Source organism: Miscanthus floridulus, chromosome 2, assembly GCF_019320115.1.
Source record: "Miscanthus floridulus cultivar M001 chromosome 2, ASM1932011v1, whole genome shotgun sequence".
In the NCBI taxonomy this organism is placed as follows: domain Eukaryota; kingdom Viridiplantae; phylum Streptophyta; class Magnoliopsida; order Poales; family Poaceae; genus Miscanthus; species Miscanthus floridulus.
Window position 1 is genome coordinate 171,135,572 of NC_089581.1, and position 22,266 is coordinate 171,157,837.

General features: G+C 46.0%; 1 protein-coding gene across 9 annotated transcripts; it reads left to right on the plus strand.

The window, feature by feature from the left end:
• The first annotated feature begins 13,639 nt into the window (after nucleotides 1-13,639).
• On the plus strand, nucleotides 13,640-21,697 carry LOC136535693 (silicon efflux transporter LSI2-like). Of its 9 annotated transcripts, none has more exons than XM_066528066.1 (5): nucleotides 13,640-13,961; nucleotides 18,949-19,063; nucleotides 19,168-20,351; nucleotides 20,447-20,636; nucleotides 21,177-21,697. In XM_066528066.1, exons 3-5 carry the CDS (start codon nucleotides 19,203-19,205, stop codon nucleotides 21,443-21,445), a joined length of 1,608 nt encoding a protein of 535 aa, XP_066384163.1. In that variant the 5' UTR covers nucleotides 13,640-13,961; nucleotides 18,949-19,063; nucleotides 19,168-19,202; the 3' UTR covers nucleotides 21,446-21,697. The 9 variants fall into 9 exon arrangements, with proteins under 9 accessions (XP_066384163.1, XP_066384162.1, XP_066384157.1 ...); XM_066528065.1 differs by having other exon boundaries at nucleotides 13,641-13,961; nucleotides 19,153-20,351; XM_066528063.1 differs by lacking the exon at nucleotides 13,640-13,961 and adding an exon at nucleotides 18,195-18,352 and having other exon boundaries at nucleotides 18,706-19,063; nucleotides 19,153-20,351.
• Nucleotides 21,698-22,266: the final 569 nt, after the last annotated feature.

Genomic DNA, 22,266 nt, shown 5'->3' on the forward strand with positions numbered 1-22,266 from the left:
TTTGGGCAGTGATCTCTGAAATGCCGAATGACAAGTCGCCAGGGGCAGATGGCTTCACAGGCCTCTTCTACGAGACGGCCTGGCCCATAATCAAGGTGGACATTCTGAACGCCTTCAACGCGTTTTGGGCTCACGACACTAGAAGCTTTAACTTGCTTAACGATGCTTATAGGATCCTGCTAAGAAAGAAAGATCGGCCAGAGGAGATCAAGGACTACCGCCCTACCAGTCTCATTCACAGTTTTGGCAAACTGATCACAAAATGCCTAGCAGCAAGGATGGCACAGGTGCTGGACAGTTTGGTTCAGCCAAACCAGACGGCCTTCATCAGAGGTCGTTGCATACACGACAACTTCCAGCTTGTGCGCCTGTCCTGTAAGGCGATTCATGAAAAACGTGTTCCCTGTGTCCTACTCAAGATTGATATAGCCAAGGCTTTTGACTCAGTTGCATGTAACTTCTTGCTCGAGGTGTTGGCGCATTTGGGCTTTGGCCAACGTTGGAGGGACTGGGTCTCCAGCATACTGTCAACTGCTAGCACAAAAATACTTCTTAATGGTAGGCCGGGGAGAAGAATATGCCATGCGAGGGGACTTCGCCAGGGTGATCCACTGTCACCGATGTTTTTTGTGCTCGTCATGGAGGTTCTCAACCATCTTATCTGCTAGTTGGATGTCCAGGGTTTCTTGTCACCCTTGGGGTCGCTGCGCTGCCTTTCAAGGTCAGCTTGTACGCTGACGACGTCGTCATGTTTGTAACACCAAAATTGGATGATCTGCTCGTCCTAAAGGGGCCGGTGGAGCTCTTTGGCCTGGCGTCTGGTCTGTTCTCCAACTTGGATAAGAGTGTGGCTACTCCGATTGGCTGCTCAGAGCAGGAGTCAGAACTCGTGCGTGACACTTTATTATGCAAGATCGAGGCCTTCCCATGCCACTACCTGGGTATTCCACTATCAATTTTCAAGCTGAGGAAGGGCGATGAGCAGAAGCTGGTAGACTCCATCGCTTCCAGGATATCACAGTGGAAAGGAAGATTACTGAACATGGTTGGGAGGACAACATTGGCCAGGGCTACGCTCTCGGCAATACCGATCCACATGTCGATAGCGCTGTGCCTTTCGTAGTGGGCGATTGAGCAAATTGATAGGCGGCGACGCGCTTTCATTTGGTGTGGCGAGCAGACGGTCACTACAGGCAAGTGCAAAGTGGCCTGGAAATCATGTTGCAAACCACATGATCTTGGAGGGCTGGGCGTCATTGATCCGCGGCATGCTAGGGTTGCACTGAGGGTCCGATGGGAGTAGAAATGCCGGGTTGATCAAAGACTGAATTGGTCTGGCTTGCATAAAAAAAAGAAAAGATGGTGACTGCAGTTTTCAAGGCAGCAACAGTGTCCATTGTTGGCTCCGAGGAATCAACTTTCTTTTGGACGGACAACTGGATTGATGGCACAAGCATTCAGTCAATGGCGCCTGTGCTCTTTCTGGTAGTTGCAGCAAGGCGTCGGGGGGCGCTGGTATGTGATGCACTACCGGGTAATGCATGGGTGCGCCACATCACCAGAGCACATACGGTTCATGTCATCAACGAGTTCATGTTTGTGTGGCAGCAAGTTCGGCACTTTCAGCCCTTGCAGGGAACACCTGATGTGTTTCGGTGGAGGCTCACACCGGATGGAGCCTACTCTTCGGCCTCGGCTTATGGAGCCATGTTCTTTGGAGCTTCGAGGACTCTTGGGGCAAGGAAGATTTGGAAGACCTCGGCGCCGCCAAGAGTTCGTGCCTTCTTCTGGTTGGTAATGCACAGGAGATGCTGGACCGCGGAACGGCGGTTTCGCCATGGCTTGCAAGACTCCAACAACTACATCACTTGTGACCAACTGACGGAGACTATGGATCATATCATCTTGGGTTGTGTTTACAGCAGAGAGGTCTGGGCCATTCTACTGGCCAAACTTCATCTCCTGGATGTTGTGCTCGTTAATGAGGAGGATGTCATGGAGTGGTGACTGCGCAACAGAAAGCTCGTTGTCAAACCGGCGAGAAAGGGGTTCGATTCGCTCTTTTCTTCCTAGTTGGCTGGAGACTGTGGAAGGAGAGGAACTCGCGCATTTTTAATGGAGCTTCTACTGACGCGGCTGGTCTGGCTTGCTCGATCTGGGGCAAGGCCGAGGAGTGGTGTTTGGCAGGATACAAGCACCCTCTGTCCTTGCTAACACTGATGTAGTCTCTAGGTGTCATTCCCATCACAAGCATAGTAGTATGTAAATCAATTTCACTTGATGCCCGTGGGCCGTTGTGCTTTGGTAATCGGTGGATTACTATGGCATTTATTTGTAATTTTATGTAAACTTTCTTCTCCTGCTTAATGAAACCGTGCCCGAGGCACGTTCGAGAAAAAAAAAAGAACCCTAGATAATGATGGAACTGTACTGGTACGACTACCCACTGCGGAACGAACTAAACACCGGCCGGGTTTGTCGATGCATGCGTGCTGTTACAGATTGACTCTCGATCGACCAGTGTGTGTGTGAGTCAGTGACCACCAGCCTATCCGAGAATGCTACGGAGTACTAGCTAAGGTACGTAGTCAACATGCGAGGCCATCACAAGTCGCATGGTCGGCCCTCTTTACTTGTAGCATATGACGTACACTAGTGTACTAGTACACCACATCATTCCTCGCTCGAGTAGTCAAGTGCCACGTACGGCTGTAGGAGTACATCACGAGTCAAAACCGTGCCTACGCTACGTACGTCTATACGCCAGCAAAGACAACGGTGTCTGTACGTGTCTGCATCCTGAAGACGTACACCACCAGGCCGCCTGGGCTGGGCTGAATAATCCATGGTCCCAAGTCCAAACCGTAGCCTTCAACGGAACTTGCAAGTGACACGCCAAACAAGCCACTGGTGGCCACAGCATTGCATCATTGCATCTGCATGCATGTGTTAAGTAGTGCTGGGAGAGCGATCGAGCGTGTGCGAGAGGAGGCCGGGCACACGATACGACAATACGTTGGTGTGAACGGAGGGAAGACTTCTGCAAGCAGAGCCCAGAGCTGCCGAGATCAGGATCAGGATCAGGATCAGGATCAGGACCAGGACCTGGACCATTGCGTCTGGATTTCGTACGTGATGCTTTGATGCGTGTGTGTGTGCGCGCGCAATTATGTTGGCTGCTGCTACTCCATCAATATGTAGGCGACTTGTGAACGCATTGAATGCGCCGGCAACGTCTGCTCCCGGTAGCTTTAGCGACACGTAGCTACTCCGATCCGTACGTAGCTGATCCACAGCAGGTGTGTGCGCTGCGCACCTGTGCAAGCGTGTGCGTAGCAAATTAAACACACGGCGAAGAACAAGAGGGTCATCAGGAGGAGTACAGGGGACAGATGAGTTCGATCGACCGATCGATGGGTGTAGTATCGTGCAGCCACCAAGTACTCCGTCCATTTGGCGAAGTGTTTAGCTATACTTTGACCTCTGCACTCATGCCGTAGTATTATGTTACTCGTTTGGATCCTGAATTCTATCGTACTCGTCGCATAGAAAGGAGTGAGTGGATAGATCAGTAGGTACATCTAATCCATGGGTACAGCTAGCGTACCTATTCTAGCAACAAACAGAGCAACAAACAGAGGTGCCCGTGTACAGGCGCGAATCTATGTGTAACCATACCTCGCCAAAAACTCTTTAAAAATTCTTTCATCCACCAGCAAATTGTTCTTCAAATAGAAAAATCAACACATTTTTGACCACGTTGCTTAGTCCTGGACCCCAGTGACACGATATCCTAGATTCGCCCCTGCCCGTGTGATCACACGTGACAACAACCACTGCTACTGCTAAGTGCTGGTACAGGAATAGTCAACTGGAAAAAGGATCGGGAGCAGTTAAAACGGGGAGAAAAACTACGGTACACGACGATACACAGCTGGTGGTAGACGCCGACCGTGGACAAAGTCACGCCTGCTCACCGCTGAGCTCGTTTTCTCTCGGTGTGGAGGCCAGCGGCGACATCCAATCCAAATACGTACTGGAAAGTGGGAACTCGTGGGGACGAGAAACTGAAGGAGCTGTTTGGTTGAAAACCTCACCAGGCACGTACTCCTAACAGCTAGCTGTCAGGCTCAGGCAGTAATCTGGTCTTGTCTTGGGGTGCTGAAGCAAAATGTTGCCCAGCCGGGTGCTCAAACAAAGACCTAGTAATAATGCCTTCCCACCCGAGGCCCGGTTTAGAATGCAAGATTTTTCGTTCTCTCTGTCACATCAAATTTTTGGACACATACATAAAGTATTAAATATAGATAAAAAAATAACTAATTACACAGTTTGATTGTAAATTACGAGACGAATCTTTTGAGCCTAGTTAGGCCATGATTGGACAATAATTATCAAATACAAACGAAAATACTACAATATTCCTAACCTCAATCTAAACGAGGCCTAAAGCTTTGGACAGGCACAGTAGCCCTTGGATCCTACCCGTCGTCTACAGATTTTGGTCAGGGACGGATGATGCAGCCAGTTACCTGGAGTGGTTTTTTTTTTTAGCAATTACCTGGAGTACTTTGTTTTGGAGCCACTAGCTAGCTACCCGAAGTTCGCAATGGCAATCATCACTATGGGATACAGTAGCTTTGCCGAGTGCCAGGGGCACTCGGCAAAGGCCCAAAGACACTCGGCAAACGCTTTGCCGAGTGTAACACTCGGCATACAACACAACATTTTTTTTGTCGGTAAACAGTAGTTTGCCGAGTGTTATTTATCGCGTACTCGGCAAAAATAAACTCTCTGCACAAAAATGATAACGGGATGGCACGGTGACAGCGATTTTGTCGAGTGCACGACGGAAAAACACTCGATAAAGTTTCTCAAGTTTGCCGAGTGTCAAGACCAAAGCACTCGGCAAAGTTTACACACTTTGCCGAGTGTCACGCCCAATACACTCGGCAAACAAGCGGGCATCGGGCATATTTTATGGTCAATTTGCCGAGTGTCAATTTGAATACACTCGGCAAAAAAAGGTTCCCAGAATAACAGAAATTGGTCTCTTCGCCGAGTGTTTTGGCTTGACACTCGGTAAAGCGTCTCTTTGCCGAGTGTTACACTCGGCAAAGCGACTAATACCCCTTTACTAATTTGTCCCATATAACAGACCCCTCTCAATTCACATCCTCGGACTGTCCAAAAAACGTGGACAATTCAAAACAAATACGGTTATAGATATGCAAAGATCTGCATATTTCCAACCGTATCTCTTTCGAACGGGAGACGTCTAGCTAGGTTATGTGATATACGAACATGATACGGAAAGAAGGGTCTTTTATGCCTTACCTTGTTGTCCTGCAAAGTGACGAGTCGAGGGCAAGGCGGAACCAGGCGGCAGGGCGGGGCAGGGAGCGGCGGCAAAAACCTGCAAGTTGATATGTGGTTGTAAGATTGAAGCAAGAAGTGTTTAGAAAAACCCTTGAAAAAGGTGCCAACACAGTAGCGAATTCATGCAACTCTTTCATTTGTTGTAAAATATTTTCTTCATATATATAACCGCCTAAAATTGCGAGCAGCTATAACTAAGGATGCAATTGAGTTATAATGCTTTCTATAGGCTAACTAGGTTAGCTTATTTCCCTCTAATTTAATTTTTAACAAGTTTTTGATGGACCCAGTGCAATCAATCAGAACAACCTACTGGCATTTGAGTGTAGATGATTTATTTGTTCCGTTCTGTGGTTGCAAGGTTCAGTCTCGGTACAGTTCAATTCAACAGCATGTACAAAATGGACAAAGTTAAGCAGTCAGGTGAGAATACAACCGTCCCGATTGCTAGCTAGGCTGCATTAGGTATTGCTTAACAAGCAGTTTTTTTAATGTTGATTACTATGTGTCTATGTCCTATGTCTCTAGTTTTCTCAATCAATGTTAGCGCATGTTCAGTTGCGTGAAGTTTGGATTTTGGGCTACTGTAGCACTTTCGTTTTTATTTGGTAATTAATGTTCAATCATGGACTAATTAGGCTCAAAACGTTCGTCTCGCAATTTTCAATCAAACTGTGCAATTAGTTTTTTTCATCTACATTTAATGCTCCATGCATGTATCGCAAGATTCGATATGATGGATACTGTAGCACTTTTTTGAAAATTTAGGATTCAACTAAATACGCGCTTAGCAGAGTAAGCCATGTCAGGAGGACTCTACCGATGGAAGACTTTTGCAGGGTGTCCTTTTACAGACTTGGAATGGAATGACAAGTAATATAATCATGATGCATCCCTTACAGCTCCATGCACATATCGTAAGATTCGATGTGATGAATACTGTAGCACTTTTTTGAAATTTGGTCTGGCAACTAAACACGGGCTATATGTCACTCCAAAGTCTAGATAGTACATCAGCATTCTAGACCATATGTACAGATTTTGCACGATGTTTAATTAGTTTCGGTCTATCATTACGTACTTTATGCACTCTTTTTACTTTTCTTACCACACTTAGTCTAGAACAACCTACTTTTCTGCATTCTAGACAGAACAACCTCTGTCTGTCGCACTGCCAAACCACTTTGGCCGTCCTCGTCTAGAAGAAACAGACTTTGACTTTCTCGGTACTACGGAGCTCGTATCCTACTGGCATTTGAAAAAAAGGGAAAAGGAAGGGAAATGGTACTTGCATGATGAAGGGACATGTATACTCCTGTAATTATATCAGATCCGAATACAAATAGGTTAAGCTAGGGTTTGGATGCTCAGTTTCGCGTAGCAGGAAGGGAAGAGAAGGGGTGGGCGTACTCGTCGCCGACGAAGGGCCCGAAGAAGACCTGGCAAAGGGCGGCGACGGCGGTCGTCCAGTCGTCGCCACGAGAGAGAGCTTCGCACGCGGGGCGCCGGGGGTGGGGCGGCGCCGGTGGCGGGGCATCGCACCGAGGGCGGGCGGCGCCGGGGGCAGGCGGCGCCGTGGGCGGGGCGGGGCGCCGAGGCCGGGCGGCGCTGGGGGCGGGCGGCGCCGAGGGTGGGACAGCGATGCCGCGCCGGTGGCGGGGGCGCGGTGGGGCTGGGGTCGGCGGCGTGCGGTTGTGTGCGGTGCGCGAGGGTGAGGGCCGGGGGTGCTAACTGGTGGGTTTTTTTTGAAGGAGTATGCCGAGTGCCAAGATCTGGGGCACTCGGCATTATTTTTTGAAATGTTTCATTACGGCCAAATACTGGGTAGTGGGGCCGGTCGACGGATTTGCCGAGTGTCCCCTATATGACACTTGGCAACTGTTTTTTTCGCCGAGTGTCAGGTACAAAACACTCGGCAAAATAAATCGATATTTCATGCTCCACCAACCTCCTTTTTCATAGCGTGTTCTACTAAATTTGTTACGATGTAATTTAAAAATACCTTGTCAAATTCACCCAACAATGCATATTTGATTTTTCTACGAATATTAATCCATTATTTCATGCAGTTATAACTCAAATTCAATATATATCAATTAAAATTCTATAATTGTAGTTAATAAATTAAAATTATCAAACGGATCTGAAAATTTACCAAAATTTGACGTGAACCAATCTATGTTGTCTATTACCTATACAAAAAGTTTTGAAGTCAAACCCCGATTCGACCGTCACTTTGACTCCAAATCTTATCGAATCCTTCTAAAACCTACGATTCTTGTACGGAGATGCTTCTATTTGTAAAGGTCATACGTGACAAATTGTGCGAAACCTTCTCAATTTTTTTCACAGTCTCCACGTATGATATCAGGAGATCTTGATAAATCTCGTCATTTTCAGACTTTGTTTGCTTTTTTTAGAATTTAAAAAACCATTCGGCCACACGTTCGTGGACGTGTTTCCTGAATAAAATGTTCGAAAATTCTTTTCATTTCCCGAGTAAGGCCCCAAAATGGACTCAATAACATGAATATGATTTCTCCACTTAATTTATTCCATTATTTGTATAACTTGCAGTTCAAATTTGACTTAAACAAAAAAAATTCTCTAAATGCAATAAATTACTTAAATATAGCAAACAGATAGAGAAATATCTCAAATTTTAACATGTAGTGCCACATGTTGTATGTGGAGAGTAGAAAAAGTTTAGAGGGCAGGAGAGAAAAAAAATTATTATTTTGCCGAGTGCCACTAAAAAACACTCGGCAAAAACATTACTTTGCTGAGTGTAAACAAAAAACACTCGGTAAAAGTATTAGTTTGCCGAGTGTCAAGAAAAACACACGGCATACCTTGTCTTTGCCGAGTGTCCGCAAAGTTCTAACGGCAAGGCGGCGCATCCAACGGCCGTTAGATGGCCGCAGCACGTCCAGCGCACGTGACTCCATTTTGCCGAGTGTCCGTGGTTGCCGAGAGTTTTTTTGTATTTTGCCGAGTGTTTTATATTAGGCACTCGGCAAAGTTTGATTTTGCCGAGTGCTATGTGCTTGCCGAGTGTTTCATTAAATACACTCGGTAAAGTAGATGTTTGTCGAGTGCTCAATAAAATACACTCAGCAAATCCTCAGGCACTCGACAATTCTACTGTTTTTAGTGCATGTCCATTCTCACATCGCGAGAACTCGAGCCATCGAGAGCAGCGCACATGCCGGAGCAGTGCATGCACGTTGTTGGAGATGACAGTCCCGGACCAACCGACACGGCGAGACCCCAGGTGGTTGACGGATTTACCTGATGAGGTTTTCTTTTTCAATTCATCAGGTGTATTGTATGCGTCATCAGACTGATATATGAGTGGCGCTAGCTGTCCGATTCAGATAAAACATCGTGTTGCTTGATTAACAAATTCCAGGTCTTGGAATGTTTTGTAGGAGTTGTTTTTTATATCAGACTGGCATGAGTAGTGCTGTCCAATTCAGAAGTAACATACACGTACATACTCCGTATATAGCAACAAACGTTGAGACAGGCAGACAATTTGGTGGATTGCTACTAAATAAAGCTATCTTCTGAACAAAAAACAAGCAAAGCTCCCTACATTTAGCATATCAATCAACCAGTCGTTACATCATAGAGCAATGATAAGAAGAATCCAGAATTCCAGTTCAGCTCGTTATATTTGGCAAAAGATTCGTGCATAGGACAAGACCAAAAAAAGGACATTGAACCAACCAAACCAACTTCTTCGACATTCGTACTGCAAAAAGAAGAAGAAGAAAAAGCAAAAAAAAAAGCCTGTTTGATGTTACTGTGGTTACAACCTTAGTATCATTTCGTTTAAGTAACAAGAGCAGCCGCATGATTGAAGCACCCTTGTGATATTTTCTCCCAGATGCACACGTTGCTTTTTTGGAGTTGCAGAGATTGAGATATGTAGATGACGTTGTGTTTGTTAATGGATAATTAGCAATGAATAGTACGTGGATCATTGTTAGTATTGGTAGACGGTCACGGTCTCATCACGTACTCGTCACCTCTCGCTTCCTCTCCTCTCTAGCGGCGTCACTCGCACGTCAATGGCAATATGGTTTTGGAATCTAAAATATACTAGCAAACGTGTCTATATTACAAAGCATGAAACATATGACTTGATTTGTGGCACGTTATCTAGACGATTTACGGCTTGAAGATTATTCGACGATGGCGTCATTCAATAAGTCTTCAAATCAGACTTCATTGGACGTCAAACGTGCTAGTGCGTTACAATGGAAGGTACAACTTGTTGCGGAGTCATCTGCACGATTTACGTCTCGAAAATTTATTCAACAACAGCGTCATTTGTTCCAATATATTTTTTTAGAAGACTCCGTACCATTGCTGGTCGGCAGCTGCATCTTAGTAGGACTATGTAGTAGTATTGGACGCGCGTTAAGTCACGTAGGGGACGTGAGGGATTATACAAGTGAAATCAACTTTCTCTTTAATACTATTATTATGTATTACACAGAAATAATAGTTAGCTGCTAATAATTAGCCTTTTGGATCCAAACGAGTGTAGGTAATTGTTTAGCAAAACTATTAGTCGAATACCCAACTAATAACTATAATATTAGTTGGACCAAACTAGCTAATAGCAGCTAACATTAGAGCTATTAGCTACTCCCTCCATTTCAACTAATAATTATTTTATTAGTTGGACCAAACTTGAGATGTTTTGACTCTCCAAGATTCTTGGAATGATTTATAATTTGGAATGGAGAGAGTAGCTTTTTAGATTAAAATAAGTCTAAGTAACTGTTTAGTTAATTATTGGTTGAATACTCAACTAATAACTATTTTATTAGTTAGACCAAACTAGCTAATAGCCGTTAATATTAGCTATGTGTTAGCTAACTATTAGCAGCTAATAAGTCCAAACGGGGCCTAAATATGTGCGCACACATCTATAACTGACCCGGCTTAACGTGTAAGCTGTATATGCGTGCGTCGACTGATGATCGAAATTCAGCGGGCAGTTAATAATCGTACAAGATTACCAACCGCAGCCACAAAGACATTTTACCGTCAAATATTCAACGATGGCGTCATTTTCAAATCAGACTTCATTGGACGTGCCTTGTAATCGACTGTCTAGCAAACGTGCTAGTCGGTTACAATGGAACGTACAACTTGTTGCGGAGTCGTCTGCACAATTTACGTCTCGAAAATTTATTCAACAACAGTGTCATTTGTTCCCATATATTTTTTTACAAGACTCCGTACCATTGCTGGTCGGCAGCTGCATCTTAGTCGCACTATGTAGTATTATTGGACGCGCGTTAAGTCACGTAGGGGACGTGAGGGATTATACAAGTGAAATCAACTTTCTCTTTAATACTATTATTATGTACTACACAGAAATAATAGTTAGCTGCTAATAATTAGCCTTTTAGATCCAAACGAGTGTAGGTAATTGGTTAGCAAAATTATTAGTCGAATACCCAACTAATGACTATAATATTAGTTGGACCAAACTAGCTAATATCAGCTAATATTAGAGCTATTAGCTACTCCCTCCATTCCAACTAATAACTATTTTATTAGTTGGACCAAATTTGAGATGCTTTGACTCTCCAAGATTCTTGAATGACTTATAATTTGGGATGGAGAGAGTAGCTTTTTGGATCGAAACAAGTCTAGGTAATTGTTTAGTTAATTATTAGTTGAATACTCAACTAATAACTATTTTATTAGTTAGACCAAACTAGCTAATAATAGCTAGTATTAGCTATGAGTTAGCTAACTATTAGCAGCTAAGGGCAGTCCCAATGGTGTATTGACGATGGTTTCTATCCTCATTAAATGACTTGCAACGTAGGCAAAACGCTGACATGGCAACGTAATTAATGAAGAAAGAGAGCAAAAATCATAGAAATGGTTTCCTCATGAAGAAATCAGGTCTTCTCTTGACCCAATGCACCAAGAAATCATGAAATCGTCATTGGGGAGAAACCACCAGTTTCTAGGGGGCTCATGCCGCACTTCCGTTCGAGGAAGAAGATAGATTTGGGAGAGAGAAAAAGAAAATAATTATTACTCATAGAAACCATGGGTTGAAAAGCAATGCTTTTTTGGTACGATATCCTATATTATAGAAACTACTAGTTTTTTTTATTGGGACTGCCCTAATAGATCCAAAGTCCAAACAGGGCCTAAATATGTGCGCACACATCTATAACTGACCCGGCTTAACGTGTAAGCTGTATATGCGTGCGTCGACTGATGATCGAAATTCAGCGGGCAGTTAATAATCGTACAAGATTAGCAACCGCAGCCACAAAGACATTTTACCGTCAAATGTCCAATCCGGACATCGCTCGTCAGATACAGTACGTATACTATATATCATCATGCTTGCTTTACGTTACGGGGAAAAAAGCGCGCGGAGTTAATGTAATCGCGATGTAAACCTTCCCCATTTATGGACGGAAAAATGATGGGTAATCGGTTCATGCATACCCGACGAAGCGATTACTGAGAGCATCTCCAAGAGTATGGCTAAATTTGAATATCAAAATTGGCTCTCTAAAATAATTTAGCCTATCAAAATGAAAAGATTCCGCAGGCTAAAGCTGGCTCTCTATTTGTTGAACCGGCTGCCACGTCATTAGGCTTGGATTAAACTCATACATCATCACTTTAAAGCATATCATCGAGCACCTCGGGGGCATGGACAGCGGCAGCTCGGCGCCTCTGCTTGCTGTTGGTGCCGAAGGTCTACTTTGGACAGAGCAGGTGCTGCACTTCCCTCCGCAAGGCATCCACCTCGCCGCACGACAGCAGCACCTTCTATACGCTCTCCTCCTGGTCAGTCAGATTCCTTGGTGCTCATGGCCCCACGAGCAAAGGCAGGCACAAGCACACAAACATGCCTCCTCGTTGCTGCCATTGTGGCGACGGCGGCCAATCTTGGTTTGACCTTCATCCCAGGAGTAGCAGTTAGGTGCTCGTTTGACTTTGGGTGGTGGTACACTTGATGCCCGCAGCTGCACAGCTGCCGGAGCCTATGAATGCGTGTTGCTTCCATGACCGTTGCTTCTCGCAACTTGTTGCTTCATGGCCTAGGGGCATGGACGGCGTGACGCTTGGTGGGAGCGTGGGATGTGAATGGCAGTGGCGCTCGGCGGGGATGGGAGCATGGTCGGCGTCGGCACTCGGCGGGGATACGGGTTAGGACGACAGCGATGCTTGGCGGACGAGGCCCACAACAGATGGGATGGCGAGCGAAGTCTGCTCGCTTTTTCTCCCAAGCGACAAAGACGGGATACCGAGTTTGTCATTTTAGAGATCCGTTTGACGAGGCTGTTGGAGCCTGTTTTTCTAAAGTTTTGCCTAAACCGAGTAGGATAGCTAGTCCGTAGGAGATGCTCTAATAAAGCTTAGCGATTGCATTCCTCCGTCTCCATCGCGTTCGCCGTTGCATTGCATTGCGTGGCCTTCCTTGCTTCGATCGGGGCCCTGTTCGTTCGTTAGCTCCAGCTTAACAGTCCCCTGCCCCAGCAAACAAACTAATAATAAAGCTTAGCGATTAGCGAAGCAAAGCAATGGCGGATAAGCCTGCCGCCGGACCGGAGCGCGCGATCGATCCAATCCATCGCGATTACTTATTATGTTAGGTAAACCATGCCTTGTTAAACCTTAATGAGGTCGCCTGACTTTTTTTTCCCACCCGCAACCTGCTACAGCAGTCCACCACCACGTACTCGATCAGGTCGATCCGGTCCGTCGCACACCGCACGCCTAGGCACAGCATACGACCGGCCGACGGCGACGAGCCAACCGTCTGGCGGGGCTCCGTCCGCGGCGAAAGGGATCGGGTTCATACGGGCGAGCGAGCTCTAGCTAGCAGCTTGCTAGGCCTCAACCTCTCTCGTCTCGTCTCACCACGGCCTCACCTCCCATCGATCCGCTGCTGCTTCTGCTTGCGACTGCGAAGCTGCGGCGTCGCTGTCGGCGTTAACAGGGGCCGTGGACCGGTGGCCTCCGTACCGAGAGGTCACGTCACGGCGACCCGTCGCGCGCGCGGCGGAACAAGAGGTGGCTCCTCCCCCGGCTGCTCTGCTGATCCGATCCGATCCCCGATCCGACCGCGCGCATTAGAAAAACAGGGCGCGGCGCGGCGAGACCTCTGGTGGCCGCACACGTCGCGCCGGCCCCGCTTATTTAAGCAGCCCTCCGTCCTAGTCCTACTCGCTCACTTCACCGGACCAGCCATCCGCCGTAGCCGGAGCTGGATGCACGTATAAAACATACGGAGCCGCCCCGTCCCGCTCGCTCAGCAGATACGGAGGCCGCGCGCGCGTGCACCGATCCATCCATCCGATCCAACACTACTACTGCGCTGTGGCTGCGCCGTCGTCCACCGCCCACCGCCCGCGTGCGCTCGCCACCACACCAGCAGCAGCCCAAGAAAAGTCTGGAGGCGTCGGCGGCGGCGCGCGGCTTGGCGGTCCAATCCTTCGATCGGTCAAGCAGTTGAAGGGCGAGCGAGCGAGCAGCTAGCGCGCCCTTCGCTACGCGCGGCCGGGGCGCCGGGCATTGCTGTAAGTTCCTTTTCTGAATTGTTCCTGCCTCTTGCTTTGCTTCCATTCCCATTCATGCTGGTACTTGGAGGAACGCGTGAGATGTGATTCAGTACGTCTACTCAACTTATCTTGTTCCAGTCGACTGAATCTCATGCACGTTCCTTCAGTACTCTTCCATTTGGTTCTCTAGCTGCGTGGACGATTTGCCGGCCTGCTGTAGCTAGCTAGGTTCGAAATGCATGCACCAGTGTTCGTATCCGTATCTTGAGACGATCGATACATGCATGCATGCTTCGCTACGTACAAGCGTTGTTTGTGTGTTTTGATCAACTGATGACACCCGTAAGATGCTGAAACGGGTTAATTCGGCAGTATGATTAATCGATTATTATGATACGATAAATAAACCGTTATCCGTACGGGCAATCGTAGTAAGTAGCCATATAATTGAAGCCAAGCATCGGTGTGATACGCGCTGAAACGCACTACTACACGGTCAGTCAGTGCGCTTGCTGGGTACGTACGTCGTACATACTACATGTGCCATTAATTGAGCTAAAGCCAGATCGCTAGTCTCGTTTGTTTGCTTATAAGCCATATTTTTTTAGTCAACGAATAATATTTTTCTTATAATAAATTAGTCAACAGTACTTTCAGTCATAACTTATCAGCCAAGCAAACGGGACAACAGCAAACTTGTTACTGGGCTGCTGCTTGCTTGCACGTACGGGATCACCCAACACAGGGTCTGATGATTGATGAACATATCAGCCTGTTCGGGAGGCCGTATCGTATCGTGGATTATTTACTGCTGGCTGGTTTGGTGTGAGAGAAAAACACTGTTCTCGGCTGGAAATTTACGATCATTTACGAGCAAGCGAACAGGCTGAAGCTAAGGACTGATTTTTTATTATTATTTCCCTGCTGTACACGGCAACATGGTGCCTGTACGTTCTCTGCTATTTACAGTGGCGCACAGCGGTGGGGCGGAATCCCCGATTTTTTAGGCAAAGTTCTATAGTGTATGGAGGATTGAGACTTAAGATCAAACAACAGTGTTATTCAGCATCCTGAAATATTTTCTGGGTCCGCCGCTGACTATTTAGTACTCCTACGTACTGGACAACTCATTTAGGTCCTAAACGTGTTTGGTTGCCACGGTAAGCTAATGCCTTGGCAGTCCAAAACTATTGTACAAGCACGTGGCAACAAAACAATTTCATGACCTGATGAAATAAAAAGCTAGTACTTCTTCCGTTCTAAATTATAGGTCACTGGTCAAGACGAGATTACTGATGTTAAGTACGGTGGGTGTGGGTGTAGACGTGCTTTACTTTTGATTGAGGCGAGGAACTGCACACATGGAAGATAGTACATGATTGCTTATCCCAGAAACAAAACAAGCTGACAAAACCACTCTTTTCCGGTTTTCTCGCCCATCCACCCATGAGTCCGTTCCTCTCGACCGGAGCTGCTACACCGCACCGCAGCTATCGCTTTTTCGTCCCTCGCCATCGCAAAGCGACGACGACGGGGAGGAAAAACCTGACACGGTCTCGTCTCATCTTATCTCCCAACGCAAGCCTTCGTCTGCGTGGTTTGTCAACTCAGCTTATCCCATTGTCTCCGTCCGATTTCCCTTTCTCCGTGGTGGTGGACTGGTGGCCTGGTGGGTGCACAGCACCCATCGCTCCATCCACTTTTTTTTTATCGGATCGCAACGCCGTTCTGCGGGGTGATCAGATCGGACGGCCGCCGGCATGCGTCATGTCCTGCTGGGCTGATGATGGCCACCGGCGGGGCGCTTAATTTGTTGGGTGAATTGTCCCGGTCTGATTCTGATGCATGGGGAGTGGGAACACATCACATGATGATGGCGCTGGCACGGGTCTGATGGCGCAGGGGATTAAACTCGACGACGTTGATCGCCTTCCTAGGTACTGGACTGGATCCATCCCAGCTCTGAATATCTGGGGCTTTTCCCACTTCATATTCAGATATCAGAGCAACAGTTTTTGTTTCAACATCTCCATCATTACGATTTGTCAAGGTGGGTTAAAATTCGATGTTCATGGCCTTCCTACTAGGCACTACTCGATCTAGCGGTCTAGCTAAGGAGAGTAGCCGAGTAGGAGACCCATCCGGCTCTGCAAATCTCTGATTAGGAGCAAGCTAAGGCCACTGAACATTGTCGGTAATTTCTAAGATAAGAAATTGCAAAACTTTGTCGGTGTTCTAGTTAGGTTTATATTATATACCATGGAGGGGAGCCAATTATACGGAGAAAATCATAGGACGGCATTACGTATATTATCCTCTCTGCAAAAGCTACACACGAGTAGTAGTGCAGTCTGCAGAGACATGTGAAGTTGAGCCCCTGGCATTGGTTGCGACTTGCCGGTGTTATTATCCCTTCATGGGTTGAGCACGCACTTGCACCGTCTTCTTTCCAACAGTGTTCCACTGGACACCGTCTTCTTCGTTTGTGCTCTCTGCTCTCCCAGCACTCCATATTATTATTATTTACTAAATTATTTGGTCACCAGTACGGTCACTAGAAAGTGGAAAATAAAACCCTTTTCTTTTGCCTTCGTGAGATCTGTGGGCTGTCCACAAGTCTTTTGACACATGGCCGCCAGCCCTCTGCCATTATTGAAGCTGCAAAAGGTTCTCACCGGAGAGCACGGAGCAGGCGCCATCTGAGGGCAGTACTGTTACTACATAGTCCTACTGCATAGTTCACGCTAGTGCATGCAAGTGCTTGTCATAGAATTTATTTATTAGCATATATTCTTTCGGCCCGTTCGCTCGAAGGAATTTGGAGAAATTTAGATGAATCTGAAGAAATTTGTGAGAGGAAAACAATCATATACAGTATCTTTCAGCCATGAACAGTGTAATTTTTGCACGAGCCTAACGACCCTTTGATATTATAGCCTTCCAAGTTCCAACCACATATATCTCCTCCTTATAGCCCGAGCTATATGATGGTTCGTGTTGTAGACCCTACCAACATCGCAAACAATGGTCATATCATATCCACAGACCACAGAACCGTAGCTACGAAACTACATATCCTACACTTGTCAAGACGTGTCGAGTAGGAGCGGTACTGTTGGGATGATGTCCAAGCGATTGAAGAGGGTTTGAGACCGACGGCTGCCCTCCAGTTTTGTCGCTTGAACCGGACGCGCTTCCTTTTTCTTGGATGTGAAGAAACAGAGCTGCAGCACCAGTAGTAGGGATGAGCCGCAAGCTCCCACGCGTTTATCCAAATCACCAGAGACAATCACGGTCCCGTCTCTAACCGAAGAAGCTCCCTTGCTCACGAATAGAATCACGATCACCACACGGGAAAGGGAAAATGCTAGGTGTACTCTGACCACGCACATAAAATCTGGTCTTTAGTTTAGTAACACTTTCTAAAAAAAATACTGTGACCACGCACATACATCTGGTCATTAGTTTCGTAGCACTTTCTAAAAAAAAAAATACTCCTTCCGTTTTAATTTATAGATCGTTTTGTCTTTTTAGATACTTAATTTTTACTATGTATTTAGACATATCGTAAATCTGGATTCATAGCAAAAAACTATGTACCTATAAACCCCAAAACCACCTAGCTATAATTTGCGACAAATTATGGCAATAGGAAACTGATAATAGTTTGATTATGTGAGATGGTTAATGGTTTGCGTGAAAAATCCATGAGTAGTCTAGTGTCCATATTGTAAGGCATGTTTCGGTGCAATATATTATTCAGAACTATATTTGTACATTTAGGTTCTCGTACTTCAAATAAAATTTTAAAATTAGGTTTATGAGTGGATATAGTAGAATAATATAAAAAATGGGTTTAAAACACTACATCCTGCCTCAGATAGCAGCACCTTCAAGTACAACTGGAACTGGATGGAGTAGCCGAGTAGGTGGATAAAAAGTTTTTACACTCTAGGATATGACGATTGCAACTTGCACGCATATTCGTAAAAAGAATATCAGCAAAGAAACACATCCTCCTCTGACTTAAAATAATCGTGCACCACCATCACCCAGAAAATGGCAACTCCACCGGGGTGCCCGGGTGCGCATAGGAACGACCAACCTCCATATGGGACCCACACCCAAGTGACCCAACCGTGAAAGACTGGAAAGCTGAGTTATTATTGCCATGTTGTCTGCCCCACACGCTCACTCCCATGGCCCATGGGCCATGGCGACGCTCCCCTATTTTTAGGCGCCCCCACCCAACCCCGGGGTCTCCATGGTCCATGCCTCCGGGTCCAGACCACCACCACTTCGTCTTCCCTCCACCACCTCTGCTTCCAGCCTTCCACCGATCCGCCGCCTCGCCTGCGCGCTCGCAGCACTGTGGACTATCCGCCCTCCCCTTCATCCCCTACTCGAAGGTGAGCAAACCAATCTCACTCGGTTACTCCGATCATAAGTTCATAACCTAGCACACAAACACCTGTTCTCGGCACTGGTGCATGCCGGATCTTCTATCGTCGGTAAGCCCAGATCTTATCCACTGCCAAAGACGGCTTGATTCGGCACCCGGAATCCCAGGGTTGAGGCATGTAGGGTTTTAGTGTTCTACTGTATCTACCAGCTTGTTCTATAGTTAAGTAATAGGCTAGTAGCTGCGATAGCAACTGCTGCTGCGCCCAAAATCTGGGAACCTTTTGGCTTTATTTGGATTTGTGAACTGCGTGAAAGCTCTGTATTGATAAGGCTTCTTTTCTCGCTTCAATTGTTGCAGGATAACACCGTGAGTAGGCGTGATGGTGCTTGTGATACCAATATGTGTCCTGTTCCCCGTTTTCGTGGAGTCTAAAACGCCGTTTGTTGCTAATTCGTTTATAGTTCATATAAGGGATCAAGAACCTTTTTCTGTTTTTTTTACAATGGATCATTGCACATATCTTATATTTGTCTCTCTTAATACTGTACTTTTAAGCTCCTTTGTTCATATCCAATGTTTCTTTGTCCTCCAATTTTGCAGGATCCTGAGTTAAGTTGGGGCCGAGGAGGTGGTTCATTCCAGCAGGGATCCTTCTCGTGAGCCCAGTCTGACCGTCCTTGGTATTTGGGGGGTTGTTCTGTACTCTCTTTAATTTGTGAGTCGTGACAGGTTCTTGCTGAAGTGCAATTGTTAAGAGTTTTAGTTGTAGAGGAAGAGAAGGATTTGCTAATATGGCGTTGGCAGGGACCTCCAAAGTAGTGCTGGGATGTATCGCGTTTGGGATTTTCTGGGTGATGGCCGTCTTCCCCACCGTCCCGTTCATGCCTGTTGGGCGGACGGCTGGGTCCCTCCTTGGTGCTATGCTAATGGTCCTGTTCCGCGTCATCTCCCCCGAGGACGCGTATGCCGCGATTGACCTCCCGATCATCGGCCTGCTCTTCGGGACAATGGTCGTCAGCATCTTCCTAGAGAGGGCTGACATGTTTAAGTACCTCGGGAACCTGCTCTCGTGGAAGAGCAGAGGCAGCAAGGACCTGCTCTTCCGAGTCTGCATCGTGTCTGCATTTGCCAGCGCGCTTTTCACCAATGACACATGCTGTGTTGTCCTCACTGAGTTCATCCTCAAGGTTGCTAGGCAAAACAACCTGCCACCACAGCCTTTCCTTCTGGCCCTTGCCACCAGTTCAAACATCGGCTCTGCTGCGACACCGATCGGCAACCCTCAGAACCTTGTCATAGCTGTTGAGAGTGGGATCTCATTTGGTCAGTTCTTGCTGGGAGTTTTCCCAGCTATGATTGTTGGGGTTCTGACAAATGCTGCTATCCTCCTTTTGTACTTCTGGAAATACTTGTCTGTGGAGAAGGATCAGGAGGGTGGGCAACCCACAGGACCAGAGGTGGTTGCCGACGATGAGGTTACTTCTCATCGGTTCACACCAGCTAGAATGTCACATGTTTCTTCTCTGAATCCAGATGATGTGGATTGCATAAGTGAACCAATCATCAGGAGCAACAGTGTCAGATCTAGTGTGAATGAGAACCTGAGAAGCAGAAGCGTCAATTCTGAGGCTGACATTCAGCTTGCGATCAAGTCTCTGAGGGCATCAAGCATGTCGCATGAGATGGTAGAGGTCTCGACTGTTCCTGATCGGAAAGATGAAGGTGCATCCTCAAGGAAATTCACAAGAACTGCTAGCCAGCAAAGGAGTGTGATAATAGATGATTTGGCACCCTCCCCAGAGATGAATGGGGAAAAGGAGAAAGAAACTGAAGTTACAGAGAAGAGATGGAAAATACTTGTGTGGAAGACTGCTGTTTATCTTATCACTCTTGGTATGCTCATTGCACTTCTAATGGGACTGAACATGTCCTGGACTGCAATCACTGCGGCTCTTGTTCTTCTGGCACTTGATTTTACTGATGCACAGGCTTGTCTTGAGAAGGTATGCTCCTCAAATTTTGACTAATGCTTAATAACGAGTAATATTTTACTTTGCTTACGATGATCATCGTCTTGTTGTGCTTTGATGACTTGCAGGTGTCATACTCTCTGCTGATCTTTTTCTGCGGGATGTTTATCACTGTTGATGGCTTCAACAAAACGGGCATACCAAACACACTATGGGAGTTAGTGGAACCATATTCACGAATCGATAGTGCTAAAGGTGTTGCTCTTCTTGCTGTGGTGATTCTTATCCTTTCAAATGTGGCCTCTAATGTTCCTACAGGTAATTTTTCTTACGCATATGACCATGTATAACCATTTAATACTTTATAATATACATTTATGCTCTTCTGTTTGCAAAATTCATGACATGCGGTTGTGTGCTCAATGCGGCCATCTGGCCTCTGTTCTTTATTCATTGTGTACATAGGATGAAAACTGGATAGCTTAAGAGAAGATGTTAAATTTCCTATACATAATTAAAATGAATTGCCACAATGATTCTTGTTTGGAGCCACAAGAGGGCTGGTTTGCCACTGACTTAAACTGAAATATATCTTGAACTCCACAGAAGAGTAATTTCAGTACAGTAAAGTATGCAATCCTGAAATATTTCTTTAGAAAATAATCTTGAAACCCTAGGCTCTTCTCACAGAAATAGATTTTAGAGGTATTTGTTTTGTCCTAACCAGCGAGCAATATAGTATACTGAACCGACCGAACTAATTTTCTTTTGATCCATGTTTCAGAAGTTTGGGAGTAATTAATTATTGGTTAATTCTGTCCATCCTATGTCTGAATTTTTTTCTCTTTTGTTTTTCAGTCCTGTTGCTCGGTACAAGAGTGGCTGCATCAGCTGCTGCCATTTCTCATGGCTCAGAGAGGAAAGCCTGGCTCATCCTTGCATGGGTCAGCACCGTGGCTGGGAACCTCACCCTCCTAGGTTCTGCCGCGAATCTGATTGTCTGTGAGCAGGCCAGGCGGGCCCAGTTCTTTGGCTACAACCTCACCTTCTGGAGCCACCTCCGGTTCGGGGTGCCGTCGACCATCATCGTCACGGCGATTGGGCTGCTCATCGTCGTCAGTTACTGAAGCAGCTGAAGGCAGAAGAGCGTAGTGTACGAGAAGCAGAATGGATAAAAATCCTTCCAATAAGAAGTACATGTAAATTAGGCTTGCATTATAACTCAAGTGTGTATCAGTACGCTATGTCTCCGTCTGTGCTCTTGCTCGTGAGCAGACAGCACATGGCTGACCGTGTAGCTTGCATTTCCGTTGCAAAATAGGGTTAATGAAGAATGCTTTGGTAATATGATTTTACAGTCTGACAAGGTTTGTGAAGCAGAGGTAGTGAACCATCTGGAAGCATATACGAAATTCATATATATTTGGGTTTCAAATCCAGTCTGCTTCTGGAACAAAAAATTACTGGAAATTCATATATCTTCTGAACTTGTGTTTTATTGTCAGAAACGTGGGCTAAAATTGGAAAGCCCATCATCTATTGGACTTGCAACGGGACAACCTTTTGGATCTGTTTATATATCCCAATAATCTGTGACAACTTTCGTCCACAAACCAAAACCAGTTTCTAATCTTTATTTTATTTATGATTTTTATAAATTCATTAATATGTCATTTTTATATATCATTTGACTGAATTGTTGTTTTTTGGTCATACCTTTGTAAACAGTTTAGGTTGAGAGTTCTGTATATCATTTTCATATAATGTAATAATAGCAATAAATGCTGGTATTATGGTATAGCTTGATTTTGCCTAAACTTATATCAGCTGCTGTCAAAACTTTATATCTGTACCTTCATACAAAATTTATATAGAACTCTGTTGCGAGCGAGCGTTAGCTCGAGTGGTTCCGTCCTCGTCGTGGGAAGGCCCTGGTCGGGAGTTCGAC

Coding starts and splice junctions, on each gene's coding strand:
- LOC136535693 (XM_066528060.1), top strand. CDS start 19,140: ATGGCGTTGGCAGGGACCTCCAAAGTAGTGCTGGGATGTATCGCGTTT. Junction 20,352..20,446: donor CACAGGCTTGTCTTGAGAAG/GTATGCTCCTCA, acceptor GATGACTTGCAG/GTGTCATACTCTCTGCTGAT. Junction 20,637..21,176: donor GGCCTCTAATGTTCCTACAG/GTAATTTTTCTT, acceptor TTTGTTTTTCAG/TCCTGTTGCTCGGTACAAGA.